The sequence below is a fragment of the Corythoichthys intestinalis genome, chromosome 22 (genome assembly GCF_030265065.1).
Source record: "Corythoichthys intestinalis isolate RoL2023-P3 chromosome 22, ASM3026506v1, whole genome shotgun sequence".
Classification (NCBI taxonomy): Eukaryota; Metazoa; Chordata; class Actinopteri; order Syngnathiformes; family Syngnathidae; genus Corythoichthys; species Corythoichthys intestinalis.
In genome coordinates this window covers 2,248,524-2,264,187 of record NC_080416.1, presented here as the reverse complement: position 1 = coordinate 2,264,187, position 15,664 = coordinate 2,248,524, and the positions used below count along the sequence as shown (strand labels likewise).

Here is a 15,664-nt window from a genome sequence, read left to right as displayed (position 1 = left end):
TTAGCGATAGCACTCACTACATACATACGTGTATGTTGTCGGCGATTAGCCTAGCAATGATCTTAATTGTGGTTGTCAGCCCAAAACCCTCTAAATATATATTAAATGCATCTTACCAGATATAAAATGACTACTACATAATCTGTGGTAATCGTTTGGAGCCCAGTTTTCTTGTCGAATTGCAGCAGCCCATCTCGCTCTCTCCTCTCCGTGTCTCTCAGAATCCGGTAGAACTTCAAGTCTCTCCGTCTATCTTCTCTGTTATTGCAACCGACCGCCACACACGCCTTCACCATTTTGATTATTAATGTTAACGAGCAGAAAAACACGTCGTAAATAGGAGGAATGTACGTAGCCGTAACAGGTCAACACGATGTGTTGCCGGACAAGTGGGCGGCACCAGTCAGGAGAGCGGAGTTGTGACGTCACGTGGGTAGGGTCTATACTGTGGTATGAAAATGTCACAGTTTCAAAACCGCAGAAATTTTCCATTATTACCGTCCCTTTGGTATTAGCTATTTTTTGTTCCAAAAATGCAGGGAGAAATCCCTCGCTTGCACCTGCAAGGCTCAACCCTCCCGCACCGGTTATTGCTCAGTGTCAGTGACTCGTCCGTGCTACCCGATGGCTGGAGGAGGTGAAACTCTTGAACTTTTCCCGCCATCAAAGAGAAGGAAATCGCTGGTATGGGAATACTTCGGCTACAGAAAAGTTTGACGGCCGCGGCTTAGAGGAGGAGGGCAGCTGCTGAGGAGGGAATACCTCCAATAGGATTTTGCATTTCTACAAAATTATTTTAAATATAAAAAAAAATACTTTGTCAGAAGTCGGGCAAGAGCTTATTTTCCTTTTGTCTCCCAGCTGGACTTCCGGACGCCGCCGGGCTTCGACCGGACGCGCAACGCCGAAATTGGGAACAAGGATATCAAATTCAAGCACTTGGAGGAGGCCTTCACTTCGGAGCACTGGCTGGTCAGGATTTACAAGGTCAAGAATCTCGGCAATAGGGAGCCGCTGGACCGCAAGCTTCGCAGCATCGTGCCCAAACAGAAGTACACCTCCAAAAAGGTACACACACGCCTATATCGCTGCAGTTGAAATTATAGCTAAATTTCCTATTTAACCCTTTGTGGGGAACTCCTCTAACTCATTGGCTTCAGTTGCCGGCACCAAACACCCAATTCATTTTGCCGTCTAGCGCCGTCAATGGCACTGAAACATAAGCATTCACAGCCAGTCATCTCAGTTTAAATGAATTGGAAGTCTGTCGTTGTCAATCGCAAGCAATGAGTTAAGTACTATGAGATTGCTAACAAAAACGCATTTTAGAAGGATATCGAGACCCATAAACAGCATGTTTCTAATTTTATTCATTTGAATTTTTGTTTTCACTAACAATTCATGAAAAATACAGTGGTATTTCTTAGAGCTGGGAATCTTTGGGCACCTAACGATTCGATTACGATTACGATTCAGAGGCTCCGATTTGATTATAAAACGAATATTGATGCATCCCCCTCCCCTTTTTTTTTTTTTTTAAATGTTTTGTACATTAGTTCCAAAATTGTTCAAAAATCCTCTCAGGCTAAACCAAACTACTATTTCAGTATCAAGTTAACATATAACAGTAAACAAATATACAAAAATAACAGTAAATAAAATACTCCAGTCCCCATTCTGTATCAGCAGCTTTAAACTACATTCAATTAATTTAATGTTGTGAATCAACCGTTACAGTTGTTAAAATTGCTCCCGCTATTCCATAATTTCCCTTCTACTTTTGACATGTCAAAGTTTTAAAACTGTTTCATCATTTAAAGATAGATTCAAGACAAGATTTTGCCGATTTAGGAGTATTTTAGATAAAAAGTTAATTAGCTTCGCTACAAAAGAGCCTTCTAGAGAAGTCTACTGCTTTAAGATGGCGGCTGTTTACTAACACCGGCAAGTCTGTCATTTTGCATCTAGTTCTACATATATATGATATCTACTGTAGCCGTATGTTTGTAGCAACTAGCAACTGGGCGTGGTTTGTCGCGGCTGTCAGCCACATTCAAGTATGATTGTTTTTTTTATCTAGCGGCATGAGTTGAACATGATATTTACTCTCAGTCCCTTCCTCATTGCGTCCCAAAGACCGCGCTGACTTTTCCATCTAGTTCTACATATATGTGATATCTATTATAGCCGTATTTGTCCATATGTTTGTAGCAACTAGCAACTGGGCATTGTTTGAAGCAGCTGTCTGCCGCAGTCAGGTATGATTGTATTTTTATCTAGTGGCATGAGTTGAACATGATATTTACTCTCGGTCCGTTCCTCATTGCGTCCCAAAGACCGCGCTGACTGTGTTTTACTTCCGCTTTACCTGGTATAATTCAATAATCGGAATTTGGATATTTGTGAATCGTTCTCGAATCTTCCACGGCCGATAATCTAAGAATCGGAAATTTCGCACGCCTCTAGTGCCAGGCAAATGGCTTGATGAAGAATACTCATCAAGTCCATGCCTCAGAGACTGCAAGCTGTCATAAAAGCCAGAGGTGGTGCTACTAAATACTAAAGATGTGTTTTGATTGTTATTTCTTTGTTTGTTTCTCATTATTCCATATTTTTTTTCCTCAGAATGGAGTGATTCCATTTGTTTCCCTGCACTTGCTCTATAAAAGTAACATTTACTGACCACCACAATGTTTTTTATTCATTTCTTTTCGTGTTTCCGAATGCTAAAGACTTGCACTTTTGAACTAATTCATTATTTTTTCAAGCTTTTTATCTGAGTTTGTTCTACATGATGAAATGTCTGAGTGAGTGCTCGTCCGAGACTGGTGATTTCATACTTTTTGCTAGGGGTTGTAAAAGTTGGTGGGTACAATTTGAGCATCCTGAAAAGTTGCTCGTGTTATGTCCCTATGCAAACCCCCTTGCTTTTGGGTTTCCATAGTTTCCAAGATTGTTGTCAAGAAAAGTATCGATCTAGTGTGGATTCATTAAATGTAATGTGTTGCATTTGCTTATTTCAGACGGCCAAGAGGAAGCGAGGCTACGTCAAGAACAAGCTGCTCCTGAAAAAAGGCAAGAAAGTGCAAAAAAAGTAACCCCGACGAACTCTCCTAGGAAAAAAAACAAACCAATGCGAAGAAACCTCTGACAAACAATGAAGAAGAGCACCGGGGTGTGGATTTCTGTGGCACTTGGGCTCAAGCGTTTCTCATTAAGAGCACCCCCGTGTGGCGAGGAAGGTGATGTGTCGGGAAAACCTTGTCCATTTTATCTTTTGGGGAAAGGGGGGGACATTTTGTCTGGCTTCTTTTCTCCACTTTTTTTTGATTTTGCTGTTAATTTTTTGTACTTGAATGTGTGGCGAGGCGTCACGCTGCTCTGCTGGTGTGTGTCGATTAAAACTTGTGCTACACGAACGATGTGATTATGGGTGCGCGGGGGTAGAGGGTTTAGCATGGGAGTGTTTTTGCACCAAAGAGCCATTGATGTGACCTTGCTCCGCCGCACATGAGAACTCCTGAAAGCGAGCAAGCATTCAGGCCTCGTTCCTGACACGTGTACACGAGAACGTATACGGTATGGAGGGACATCACGCACCTGTTTGAATTCACTTTCACAATCATAAGCTGTTTTATTTTTCATTCTTTCAGTCCCCCCGGCTCGCTCACGCTTCCTTTTCTAATCATTTCGAAACCAATTGGCCTAATATGTAACGGTTATGTAAAGATAATGACAAAGGAGTATAATATATTGGAGTTTTTGTGGTGATTTTCTTTTTGAATATGCAGTTTTTTCCTCAATTTATCGATGAGTTTTTTTTTTTTTTGTATGACAGCAAATAGATCAGTGAATGCAATAATTCTTGTACAGAGGGCCTTGAGATTTTGTTGACGGATGGAATGAATGTGAATTTTTACGACGCTGCCCATCCGTCCCCTCTCGGAAATAGCGTAGATTGTAAATTTCGGCTGCTCGGGCTTCGAAAACGGAAGCCGCAATGTCTACAGTAGTGATGTTAAATTAGGCCTCGCTTCCCCTAGAGGGAGCTCTAGTCGAGCGTGCCTCTCGTTTGCCGTCTTCCGTCGTTAGCTCGTCGTTTAGCTTCGCAACTCGCGGAGGCCTCGCCCAACGGAAATGAAAAAAAAAAAAACTACAGATGAGGGGAATATTTTTTGGGGATGATTTTATCGTATGATTTTTGCCTTGCTCGCCCCTCTCGTAGGGAAACACACATCATCACCTTTTTTTGGACTTTAGAGCCGTGTCCTATCGCCAACTCATTTGTGTTGCTGTTTAGGGCCACGCTATGACGAAAAGGAAGTCACGAGATGGAAATATTACAAGAATTAAGTTGCGATTTAGCACTGAAAAGACATTTATATACAGATAAATCATGTGCATTTTTGTATTAAGGAAATTTGCTAACTTTTATTAGATGTTCGGCTCAATAAATTACGCAGCTTCGTTTAGACAAGTGGTTTTGCGCCTCCGTGCAGTTGGCCCCCCATCAGATGCAAATTTATATTAAAATGTCAATCGTTTGTGCTTGTTTGTGCTGTAAAAAGTGTGGTTTTAGAGATTTACAATTCTTTTATAGGTCAATCTGAGGTCAACTAGTCCCCCCTTTTGATTAAAAATGGTGTCAATCGTTTGTGCTTCAATGGTTTTGTAGATATATTGTTTTTTAATTGTAGTGGTGACATCACACAGTCGCCCATTTACTGCAAAATGGACCTGAAGTGGTGCCATTCGTCTGTGCTGGAAAAAAACTGCTATGTCTACATAGATATTGAAATATTAATTTTGAGTGATGACGTCACTCGCAGCCTTTCTGTATCCTAACTCTCGTGGCTGACGGAGCGTACCAACTCTCTCAATAATAGCGGTGTCCCAAGAACTAGCGCAAACGAATAGCACCTCTTTAAGGGGTCCATTTTGCAGTAAATGGGGGCCTTGAGATATTAATGTCGAGTGATGACGTTTGTCCTGAAAAAATTTTCATTCATGCAGCTATCGCTTTTAGGATATTTATGTTATATTATGTTTATGCTACGTTTGTGCTAGTTGTTGGGGCACCCCTCTGTTATGGAGAGAGTTTGTATGGGCCATCAGCCTTGGGAGTTGGGATACAGAAGATCTGCGAGTGACGTCATCACTCGAAATTAATATATCAATATTTTTAAAACGATAGTAGCACAAACAAAGGGCACCTCTTCGGGTCCATTTTGCAGTAAATGAGGGGGCTGCGAGTGACGTCATCCCTCAAAATTAGTATCTCAAGCTCCCCATTTACTGCAAAATGACCCAAAGAGGTGCAATTCGTTTGCGCTAGAAGTTAGGACAACCCTACGTTATTGAGAGAGTTGGTACGCTCCGTCAGCCACGACGGGAGTTAGGATACAGATCTGTGAGTGACGTCATCCATTGGAATTAATATCACAATATCTATGAAACGATAACAGCACAAATGAAAATTTTTACAGCACAAACGTAGCACCTCTTCGGGTCCATTTTGCAGTAAATGACGGGCTGCAAGTGACATCTTCACTCGAAATGATCTCAAGCCCCCCTGATTTACTGCAAAGTGGACCCGAAGTGCTGCCATTAATTTGTGCTAGTTGTCTGGACACCCTCTTTTTATGAAGAGAGTTGGTATGCTCCACCTTGGGAGTTGGGATATGGAAGATTTGTGAGTGATGTCACTCGAAATTAATATCTCAATATCTTTAAAACAATAATAGCGCAAATGAAGGGCACCTCTTCAGGTCCATTTTGCAGTAAATGGGGGGCCTGTGAGTGACATCATCACTCGAAATTATTATCTCAAGCCCCCCATTTACTGCAAAGTCGACCCGAAGTGGTGCCATTGGTTTGTGCTAGTGGTGACACCCCTCTGTTATGGAACGAGTTGGTATGCTCTGCCAGCAGCGGGAGTTGGGTTACGGAAGAGCTGCGAGCGACATCATTGCTCGAAATTAATATCTCAATATCTGTAAAACGATAGGAGCGCAAACGAGTGGCACCTCTTCAGGTCCATTTTGCAGTAAATGGGGGGGCTTCAAGTGATGTCATCACTTGAATTTATTATCCCAAGCTTATTTACTTCAAAATGGACCAAAATTGGTGCCTTTCGTTTGTGCTACGTTTGTGCTAGTTGTTGCGACGCCCCTCTGTTATGGAGCGAGTTGGTACGCCCTGCCAGCCGCAGGAGTTAGGATATGGAAGGGCTGTAAGTGACGTCATCACTCGAAATGAACATCTCAATATCTTTAAAGTAATAGCACCACAAATGAAAAATTTTCCAGCACAAACAAATGGCACCATTGCAGTTCCGTTCCGCCGTCGATAGGTGGCTGTGTGACATCATCACTACAAATCAAAACATAACCCTTGCAGCACAAACGAACCATTTTGAATCAAAATTTTGAGCTTTTTGACCTCAGATTTACCCATAAAAGGATTGTAAATAACTCAAAAACAACAACAGAAACGATTGGTATCATTTTTATATAAATTTGCATCTGATAAGGGGCCAAATTCACGGTCTTTGCTGCTGTGACTTAAGTCATAAAGTGTGTAAAGCTAGTAAAGAGGCACCAATTAGTTGTCAATTTTCACTAATAGCTGATGTTCACTATATATAGGATAAGTTGTCCTTATAACTGTTGTAATATGACAAAAAACAGTGTAAAGATCATTAGAATCAGGCCAAACAAACGTCTCCATAACTCAATTCTAACATTTTGACACTTCTTTTTGCAGTAGTGCGACTTCATTCTTGTAATGAACTGATCTGATTCTCGATTTCCAATGCTTGTCAGTCGCAATTCTTTTTCTACAACTAAATGTTTGCATTTTTTTTTCTTAGCAGTGTGGCCCTTACTAGTTAATTCCTTGCTGTTAACATGAACTAATTTGAGTCATCTCCAAGCAGGGATTGACACAAGTATCACATCGATGTCTTAAATCGCATTTTGATTGATTCATTTTTTCGTTTACTGTGATGGAAAATACAAAGAGCAACCAAAAAAAAGTTTGAAAATAAAATTACAAGTTGAAGGGGTGTTCCGTGGCTATTCTTTGATTTTCTATCATTTGACTGTCAAAAGGCCAACGTTGCTACATGGACGCAGCTCCGATCGACAGTCAACTTCTGCTTTTTTTTTGTTTTTAGGAAGGCACTGAACTGTTATTTTTGTGGCCATGTGTGAACGCAAAGGAGATTTAGAAAAAAATGCACGCCTCGAAACTGTTTTTTCGCATCCAACGCATCTCTAGACGTGATCGTCGTGTCACATCTGCGCAACCGCTGTTTTGGTTCCCCTATGCTCTTCTTTTTTAGGCTCTCAGACCATCAGCAAGGCTTCCTCTCTACAGTTTTGCTTTCAAGAGGAGATTACAGACAAAGCCTTAATGTGGTGTGAAGTTACTTAACATTATATGTTCCATTTTTTGCTTTAGGTTATTGACAATAAAACTTCACTCACTACTGCTTTTTTTTTTTGTCTCGGTGCCCTTTGTTTCTGGCACTTTTTTGGATATTTTTTGTCACGGGTGTTTTGTTGACGCAGTCCTCCTCGGCTCTTCTTCACATTTGGCATTTACACTGTTGCTCTGTTTGTTCAGTCATCTTTAAATATACACTTAAATTAAATCATCTGTGTTGTCATTGTGGCTTCAACCACGACGTGTCTGAATATATTTTTATTTACAGGTTGTGTTGTCCACTAGGTGGCGGCAAGCACAAACGAGTGAGAGGTTGGTGATTCATCGGCATGAGAAGAATGCCTTTTGGTTTGGAATTTCATGCATTTTATGCATAAATAATACTAAAAATAAAAACACGAGTTGGAAATTCAGCTGTTGACGTCCACAGGTAACAAAACACTGCAGCGCAGATACTTGTGACATTTAAAATGTTTTTGAGGACCTTCTGATATAATTCAGAGAAACGGTGACATCTAGTGGATATTTTTGGCATTACATGTCAACGTCAAGCAGATAGCTAAATGCTATTTGAAAACCGCACAACTAATCAGTTGAAAATATGTAGATTCAAAATAATGGAAGTGTCGGTGAGTGCGGTATGGAGGTAGATTTGTGTCTTTATTATTCAATCAAATAAAAAGTTGCTTCAATCAAAATATATATTTTCAATCGAAGAAAAAGTCACTTCAATAAAAAAATTGTTTGAATGCAAAAAAAAAATTGAAACTCAAAAAAAAAATATTTGAAAACATTTTTTTGGGGTTGAATTTTTTTTTTTTTTTTTTTAAACATTTTTGAATTTGAAAAAGTGAGTTCAAAACTTTCTCCACTTAAAAAAAAAGTTTAAAACTGCTTTTCAAAAGAAGTGTCACTTCAACATAAATATATATATATGTATGTATTTCAAATTTAAAATATTTTCCCAAAAAAAAAAAAAAAAAAAATTGCAAATGATTTTTTTTTTCTTTTATTAAAGCAGCTTTTATTGTGATTGAATGATTTAGACACAAATGTCCTACCCATAATATGGCTCAAACACAAAAAGGATTGCTTCAATCAAAGAAAACTGTTTGAATGAAAAAGTGTTCCAATGTAAATTTCTGCATCTCAAATATTTTTTCACATTCAAACCTTTTTTTTTCTACGATTGAATTTTTAATATTTTTGATTGAAGTGATTTTTTTTTGGGGGGGGGGAATATATTTTTTGATTGAATAATAAAGACACAAACGTCCTAGCCAAAATGTGGTCCAAACGCAAAATTACATGACTTCCATCAAAAATGTTGTTTCAGTCAAAAATAAAACTTGACTTAAAAAAAAAAAAAAAACTATTTTTCTTTGAATTTGTTGAGTTTCAATTTTATTTTTGCATTGAAACACTTTTTTTTTTTTTTTTTTTTTTTGAATTGAAGTGACTTTTTCTTTGATTGAAAATACATATTTTGATTGAAGCAACTTTTTTTTTGATTGAATAATAAAGACACAAATCTACCTCCATATTGCAGTGGACAGTATTTGATGTCACAATTTTGACTTGTTCATGAATAAATCCCCATCAACAAATCTTAATCATTTACAAACTAAAACTCATTCATTATATGAAAAACTGGATAACGATTTCGCTGTAACCTATAACGCAACACTAGGTAACTTTCAACCTTTATAACATTTGTTATATGTCGACCGACAACTAGTTTAAAGTGTCTATGACACCAAAATGAATGTTTGTTTCATATTTCACGTGGTATTTTATGCTCCTGAATGAAATGGACCGCTTGGATGTGTGTGTGGATGCGATCGTTTTATTTATTCAATTTCTGAATCCCGGCTCCACTCTCTGGTTAAGGACGAAAGCCAATGTGACGTCACCCGGGTCAGCGTCTCACAATACAGCATTGCTTTATACCTATCCATGGACTGATGGATTTAGATTTAGCTGATTAATTTGTTCATTTTTCCGCAATGCGCCTGCCAAATGCGCTGCAGGGATTTGTTGCTGCACCAGGGAGAGGCATGTGAACCTTTTTGGGTTTCAAAAAGTTCCCATTCACCCTCGGAGAATGGCCAAAACAAGTGACAACTGTGGGACAATTGGACTTGAGAGGAAATGAGTAAACATCTTGTTTTGGATTATGTCGAATACTGGGATCATGGCACACGTTTTAATGCTCCTTGTCTCGTCGCGTGCACTCTGGGAGACCGCTATAATTGGCTTATTGCACTCTTCGTGTGCCCGGCGTTGTCAAATTTTCCACCCCATCAGAAATTGCAACTTTGTGTGAAAAATGGCCGCGAATACAGCGATTACAAAGTAAACGCTACAAACTTTCTTTAAATAAAGGACTATTTACTGACGTTTGATCATGGACAAGAAAAGTTCTCCTCGGACTACGGTGGCATAAAATTTCATTTGGGAGGTGCGACAGTAAAGGTGAAATAGACAGTTTTGACTTATGGAGTAATTTTGCCATGTCGTACTGAATAAATGCATTTTTATTATTTCATATTCCATTTAGCACAAGACAAAGTTGTCATGACCATACCATTTATTCAGCAATTGGGGCAGAATACTTGGATGAAAAAAATATCCTGTAAAAATATTGGCTTAGAAGGATAGAAACAATATTCACATTTTGCTGCTCTGTGTCATTTTCCTCGTTCTAAACCTTCTCAATGGGCTGAATTCTAAATCAGCTGAAATTTTGTCCCTGCCGACGTCATCCCCCAGCTGGGGACGCTAGAGCGCTATCGCGAAAGGCGTGGCTAAACGGCAGAGTAAATAACATTTTATTCTCGTCATCTTTTTTAAGCTGTCACAGGCACTTTAAGGCAAAACACTACCGCTTTTGTCCACCGGCAGCTTTAAAGAATTTTTGTTACTTTAAAAATGTGACCAACTTGGGGTTTAGGCTAAATGTTAAAAAGGCAACTGGCTAGCTAGAAAATGTCAATTTAAAATGTAGCTTTGTCCTCATTCTTTTTCGTGAAAATCTTTGTGAGTCAACAATCGAGTTCTCCTTTTTCTTTTTTTTTTTAAGGGTCAACCATGTTAATTGTGACTCGTAATTCACAAGAAAGTCGCCCAAGCGGAGAGGAAAGCCTTTATATCAACTAAATAATACAACACAGGAAAGAAACACGGACATGATGGGTGGAATAAATCATTTAAAAAGTCCGTTGACATTCAAAGTGCAGATCAAACAAGGCTATTCTTCGGTCTAAAATCTAATATAGTCATTTAAGGTACATTTTGTATGGGCAATATTTCAAATTGATATATCCTGCTAGATGACTACACCCATATAAAATGGTAAAAGTGCTTTACAAACAACTTTAGTGTTACACCAGTGAAGTAGAATACAAGTGTGAAAACATTGTATTGGATGTAAAAACACCACTGACGGACTTTGTTAGTGCGAATGCAAAAAGGCCTTGGCGCAGGTGAAAAATAGAATACAACTATAATCCTATATCAACTGTATACAAAATGCTGTTGTCCTTTATTTACAGTGGAGATTCCCTTTGGCACTGTTTCCTGTCCCGTGTCTTCTTGACAACATCGTTGGACTTTTGACAAGCTGCTGCTACCTGCGTTTCACTTCTCGCCTACTGACGTGTTGTCAAGTGGACTTCCACAGAGGGTTGCTGTACATCCAACCATCTCCCTGCAACACATTTGACTTTAGAAACATTGCATCGACACATTTTGCGCGCCAAATAAAACGAGCGCGACCTCCTTAGTGAAATATTTAGGTGTCCAGGCTTTGTTATCCGCCGCTCTTCGTCTCTCGTCCGCCCTCTGACGCTCCTCCAATCCGTGTTTATGCTCCGTCGCCTCGTCCATATTGCCCTCTTTCAGCGACTTGGTCACGTGTTGCCATAACCGCCTGAAAGCAGACAAATTCGGGGTCAAGGTACGTTTCCGCCTGGCCCGCTTTCCGGTCTTCGTACCTGGACTCGGCGCGTCCTTGTTTGTCTAGCGGTCGCAGCTTCTTCTTGGTGACGGCGAGCTTGGCCGTGTCGATCACTTTGGTCTCTCCGCTGCTGTAGGTGAACTCCAGGGTTCCGTTCCACTCGCCCTGCGCTTTACATACGATGGTGTTGGTCGGGTTGTGTTTCACCTCTGCAGTCACTCTGGTCACAAACAAATGCCTGTTATGACGCTGTGACAACTTAGTCTATTCATGTTTATATTGTCTTAGCTAATTGTTGTGAGCTAAGCTAATTAAATGCTATATAATCAATTGTTGCAATTGGCTAACTTTCATAGCAGAAGTCCACTAGCTTAAATGCTATACAATGCTAATATTTACAAAAATTCGCTAACTTGCATAGCAGATGTCCACTAGCTTAAATGCTATATAATCAATTGTTGCAATTGGCTAACTTTCATAGCAAAGGTCAACTAGCTTAAATCCTATACAATGCTAATGTTTACAACGATTTGCTAACTTGCATAGCAGATGTCCACTAGCTTAAATGCTATATAATGCTAATGTTTACAACAATTGGACAACTTGCATAGCAAATGTCTACTAGCTTAAATGCTATATAATGCTAATGTTTACAACAATTGGCTAACTTGCATAGCAGATGTCCACTAGCTTAAATGCTATATAATGCTAATGTTTACAACAATTGGACAACTTGCATAGCAAATGTCCACTAGCTTAAATGCTATATAATGCTAATGTTTACAACAATTGGCTAACTTGCATAGCAGATGTCCACTAGCTTAAATGCTAAAAAATCAGTCAGGAAGCATTACACCGGTTTTGAAATCGCTACAGTGGCTTCCAGTGAGTCAAAGGATAGACTATAAAATACTACTGCTCGTCTACAAAACACTTAATGGCCTTGGACCAAAATACATGCTTGATTTGTTAGATTCTTATGAGACCCCTAAGGTCTTCTGCATGTTCCAAGAACAAGAACCGAGCAGGGTGAGGCAGCATTTAGTTATTATGCTCCTCACCTCTGGAACAAGTTACCTGAATGTCTGAAGTATGCTCAAACTGTTAGCTCTTTTAAATCAGGGCTAAAAACGCTTTTGTTTAGCACTGCATGTCCATAACTGTCTATTTCAATCTACTTGCTTTCTATTCCTCTTGTGCTTATCTCCATTGCTGATTTCAATTACTATTAGTAGTAGTAGTTTTTGTTTTATTTTTATTCTATTTGTGATTAAATGCGATTTTTATGTATAATTTTATTTCCAATTTTGATTGTCTTGGTTTTTACTTTGTATTGATTTAAATGTGATTTTTATTTTCATGTGATGTAAAGCACTTTGAATTGCCTTGTGTTGAATTGTGCTATATAAATAAATTTGCCTTGCCTTGCCTAATGTTTACAACAACTTGCATAGCAGATGTCCGCTAGCTGAAATGCTATATAATGCTAATGTTCACAACAATTGGCTAACTTGCATAGCAAGAGTCCGTTAGCTTAAATGCTATATAACGCCAATGTTTACAACAACTTGCTAATTTGCATAGCAAATGTCCACTAGCTTAAATGCTATATAAAATGCTAATGTTTACAACAACTTGCTAACTTGCATAGCAAAGGTCCGCTAGCTTAAATGCTATATAATGCTAATGCTTACAATAATTGGCTAACTTGCATAGCAGATGTCCACTAGCTTAAATGCTATATAATGCTAAAGTTTACAATAACTTGCGTAGCAAAGGTACACTAGCTTAAATGCTAATGTTTACAACAATTGGACAACTTGCATAGCAAAGGTCCACTAGCTTAAATGCTATATAATGCTAATGTTTACAACAATTGGACAACTTGCATAGCAAAGGTCCACTAGCTTAAATGCTATATAATGCCAATCTTTACTACAACTCGCTAACTTGCATAGCAAATGTCCGCTAGCTTAAATGCTATATAAAATGCTAATGTTTACAACAATTGGCTAGCTTAAATGCTATATAATGCTAATGTTTACAAAAATTTGCTAACTTGCATAGCAGATGTCCACTAGCTTAAATGCTATATAATGCTAATGTTTACAACAATTGGACAACTTGTATAGCAAAGGTCCACTAGCTTAAATGCTATATACTGCTAATGTTTACAACAATTGGACAACTTGCATAGCAAAGGTCCACTAGCTTAAATGCTATATAATGCCAATCTTTACTACAACTCGCTAACTTGCATAGCAAATGTCCGCTAGCTTAAATGCTATATAAAATGCTAATGTTTACAACAATTGGCTAGCTTAAATGCTATATAATGCTAATGTTTACAAAAATTTGCTAACTTGCATAGCAGATGTCCACTAGCTTAAATGCTAATGTTTACAACAATTGGACAACTTGTATAGCAAAGGTCCACTAGCTTAAATGCTATATACTGCTAATGTTTACAACAATTTGCTAACTTGCATAGCAGATGTCCACTAGCTTAAATGCTATATAATGCCAATGTTTACTACGACTTGCTAACTTGCATAGCAAATGTCCGCTAGCTTAAATGCTATATAAAATGCTAATGTTTACAACAATTGGCAAGCTTAAATGCTATATAATGCTAATGTTTACAACAATTGGACAACTTGTATAGCAAAGGTCCACTAGCTTAAATGCTATATAATGCTAATGTTTACAATAACTTGCTAACTTGCATAACAGATGTCCGCTAGCTTAAATGCTATATAACGCCAATGTTTACAACAATTGGCTAACTTGCATTGCAGATGTCCACTATCTTAAATGTTATATCATGCTAATGTTTACAACAATTGGCTAACTTGCATAGCAGATGTCCACCAGCTTAAATGCTATATAATGTCAATGTTTACAACAACTTGCTAACTTGTACAGCAGATGTCCACTAGCTTAAATGCTATATAATGCCAATGTTTACAACAATTGGCTAACTTGCATAGCAATTGTCCGCTAGCTTAAATGCTATATAATGCTAATGTTTACAACAATTCGGTAGCTTAAATGCTATATAATGCTAATGTTCACAACAATTGGCTAACTTGCATAGCAGATGTCCACTAGCTTAAATGCTATATAATGCCAATGTTTACTACAATTTTCTAACTTGCATGGCAAATGTCCGCTAGCTTAAATGCTATTTAAAATGCTAATGTTTACAACAATTGGCTAGCTTAAATGCTATATAATGCTAATGTTTACAAAAATTCGCTGACTTGCATAGCAGATGTCCACTAGCTTAAATGCTATATAATGCTAATGTTTACAACAATTCGCTAGCTTAAATGCTATATAATGCTAATGTTCACAACAATTGGCTAACTTGCATAGCAAAAGTCCATTAGCTTAAATGCTATATAAAGCTATTTTTTACAACAATTGGCAAACTTTCAGGACAGAAGTCTGCTAACTTGAATGCTATATAATGCTAATGTTTACAACAATTGGCCAACTTACATAGCAAACGTACGCTAGCTTAATTGCTATATAATGCTAATGTTTACAACAATTTTCCAACTTGCAAATATCCTCTAGTTTAAATGCTATATAATACAAATGTTTACAATTGACTAACTTGCATTGCAATAGTTTGCTAGCTTATATGCAATATAATGCTAATGTTTACAACAATTGTAAATATATTTTTCGTACAATGCATACGTGATTGAAGCATTTATTCGCAGGGATTTTCTTGTTTGTTTACACATGGAGGCAGCTAATTTTCTTGACTGACTAGCCTCATAGTTGGCAATTTTTACGCGAAATGCTATCTGCACGTTTTTTTTTTTTTTTTTTGCTTTTAACCAAGAATTGACACTGTTTTACATCCATAGCTATAAAGAATTCGGGGATTTAAGTATTTATTCACAAGAATTTTCACCAGAAAAGCTCTGTTTCAGGCGGCCGCTAGCCTCATTCGTTAACACTATATAGTGTGTAAACATTATAAAGGGCTATTCTATTCTATAATAAGTTGTGATTGAATATAGAATTAATAATCTATTTACATATTATTTATAATTAATTCTGCATGTTTTCCTCAAGTATTAAGTTATTTATCAGCTGTCGAAAACTTGCAGTGAATTTAAAAAAAAAAAAAAAAAGTTTCTATTTTAACTTATGTTAAACTATATGTTAAAAATTGCTATTCATCCTGAAAATATAGGTGATTATCTCTGCATTTAGTGATTTTTGCGCATCTCGTGTAAA

At 37.9% G+C, this 15,664-nt stretch overlaps 2 protein-coding genes across 3 annotated transcripts in view; one reads left to right on the top strand and one right to left on the bottom strand.

The window, feature by feature from the left end:
• stt3b (STT3 oligosaccharyltransferase complex catalytic subunit B) overlaps positions 1–8,107 on the top strand; it is a 114,486-nt gene extending 106,379 nt beyond the window's left edge. Inside the window, exons 15-17 of one of the 2 annotated variants that reach the window (XM_057827149.1) lie at positions 862–1,068; positions 3,024–3,075; positions 7,718–8,107. In XM_057827149.1, coding sequence (XP_057683132.1) covers positions 862–1,068; positions 3,024–3,075; positions 7,718–7,734 — 276 coding nt within the window. In that variant the 3' untranslated portion in view covers positions 7,735–8,107. Of the gene's footprint in view, positions 1–861; positions 1,069–3,023; positions 7,665–7,717 lie in introns of those variants that run through there. The other variant, XM_057827148.1, reaches the window with a different exon arrangement.
• A 797-nt stretch (positions 8,108–8,904) lies between these two features.
• Positions 8,905–15,664, bottom strand: part of LOC130910602 (oxysterol-binding protein-related protein 10) — an 84,280-nt gene continuing 77,520 nt past the window's right edge. The window contains exons 11-13 of the mRNA XM_057828048.1: positions 11,445–11,627; positions 11,227–11,380; positions 8,905–11,158 (exon numbers count right to left, since the gene is read on the bottom strand). Coding sequence (XP_057684031.1) covers positions 11,114–11,158; positions 11,227–11,380; positions 11,445–11,627 — 382 coding nt within the window. The 3' untranslated portion in view covers positions 8,905–11,113. The remainder of the gene's footprint in view (positions 11,159–11,226; positions 11,381–11,444; positions 11,628–15,664) is intronic.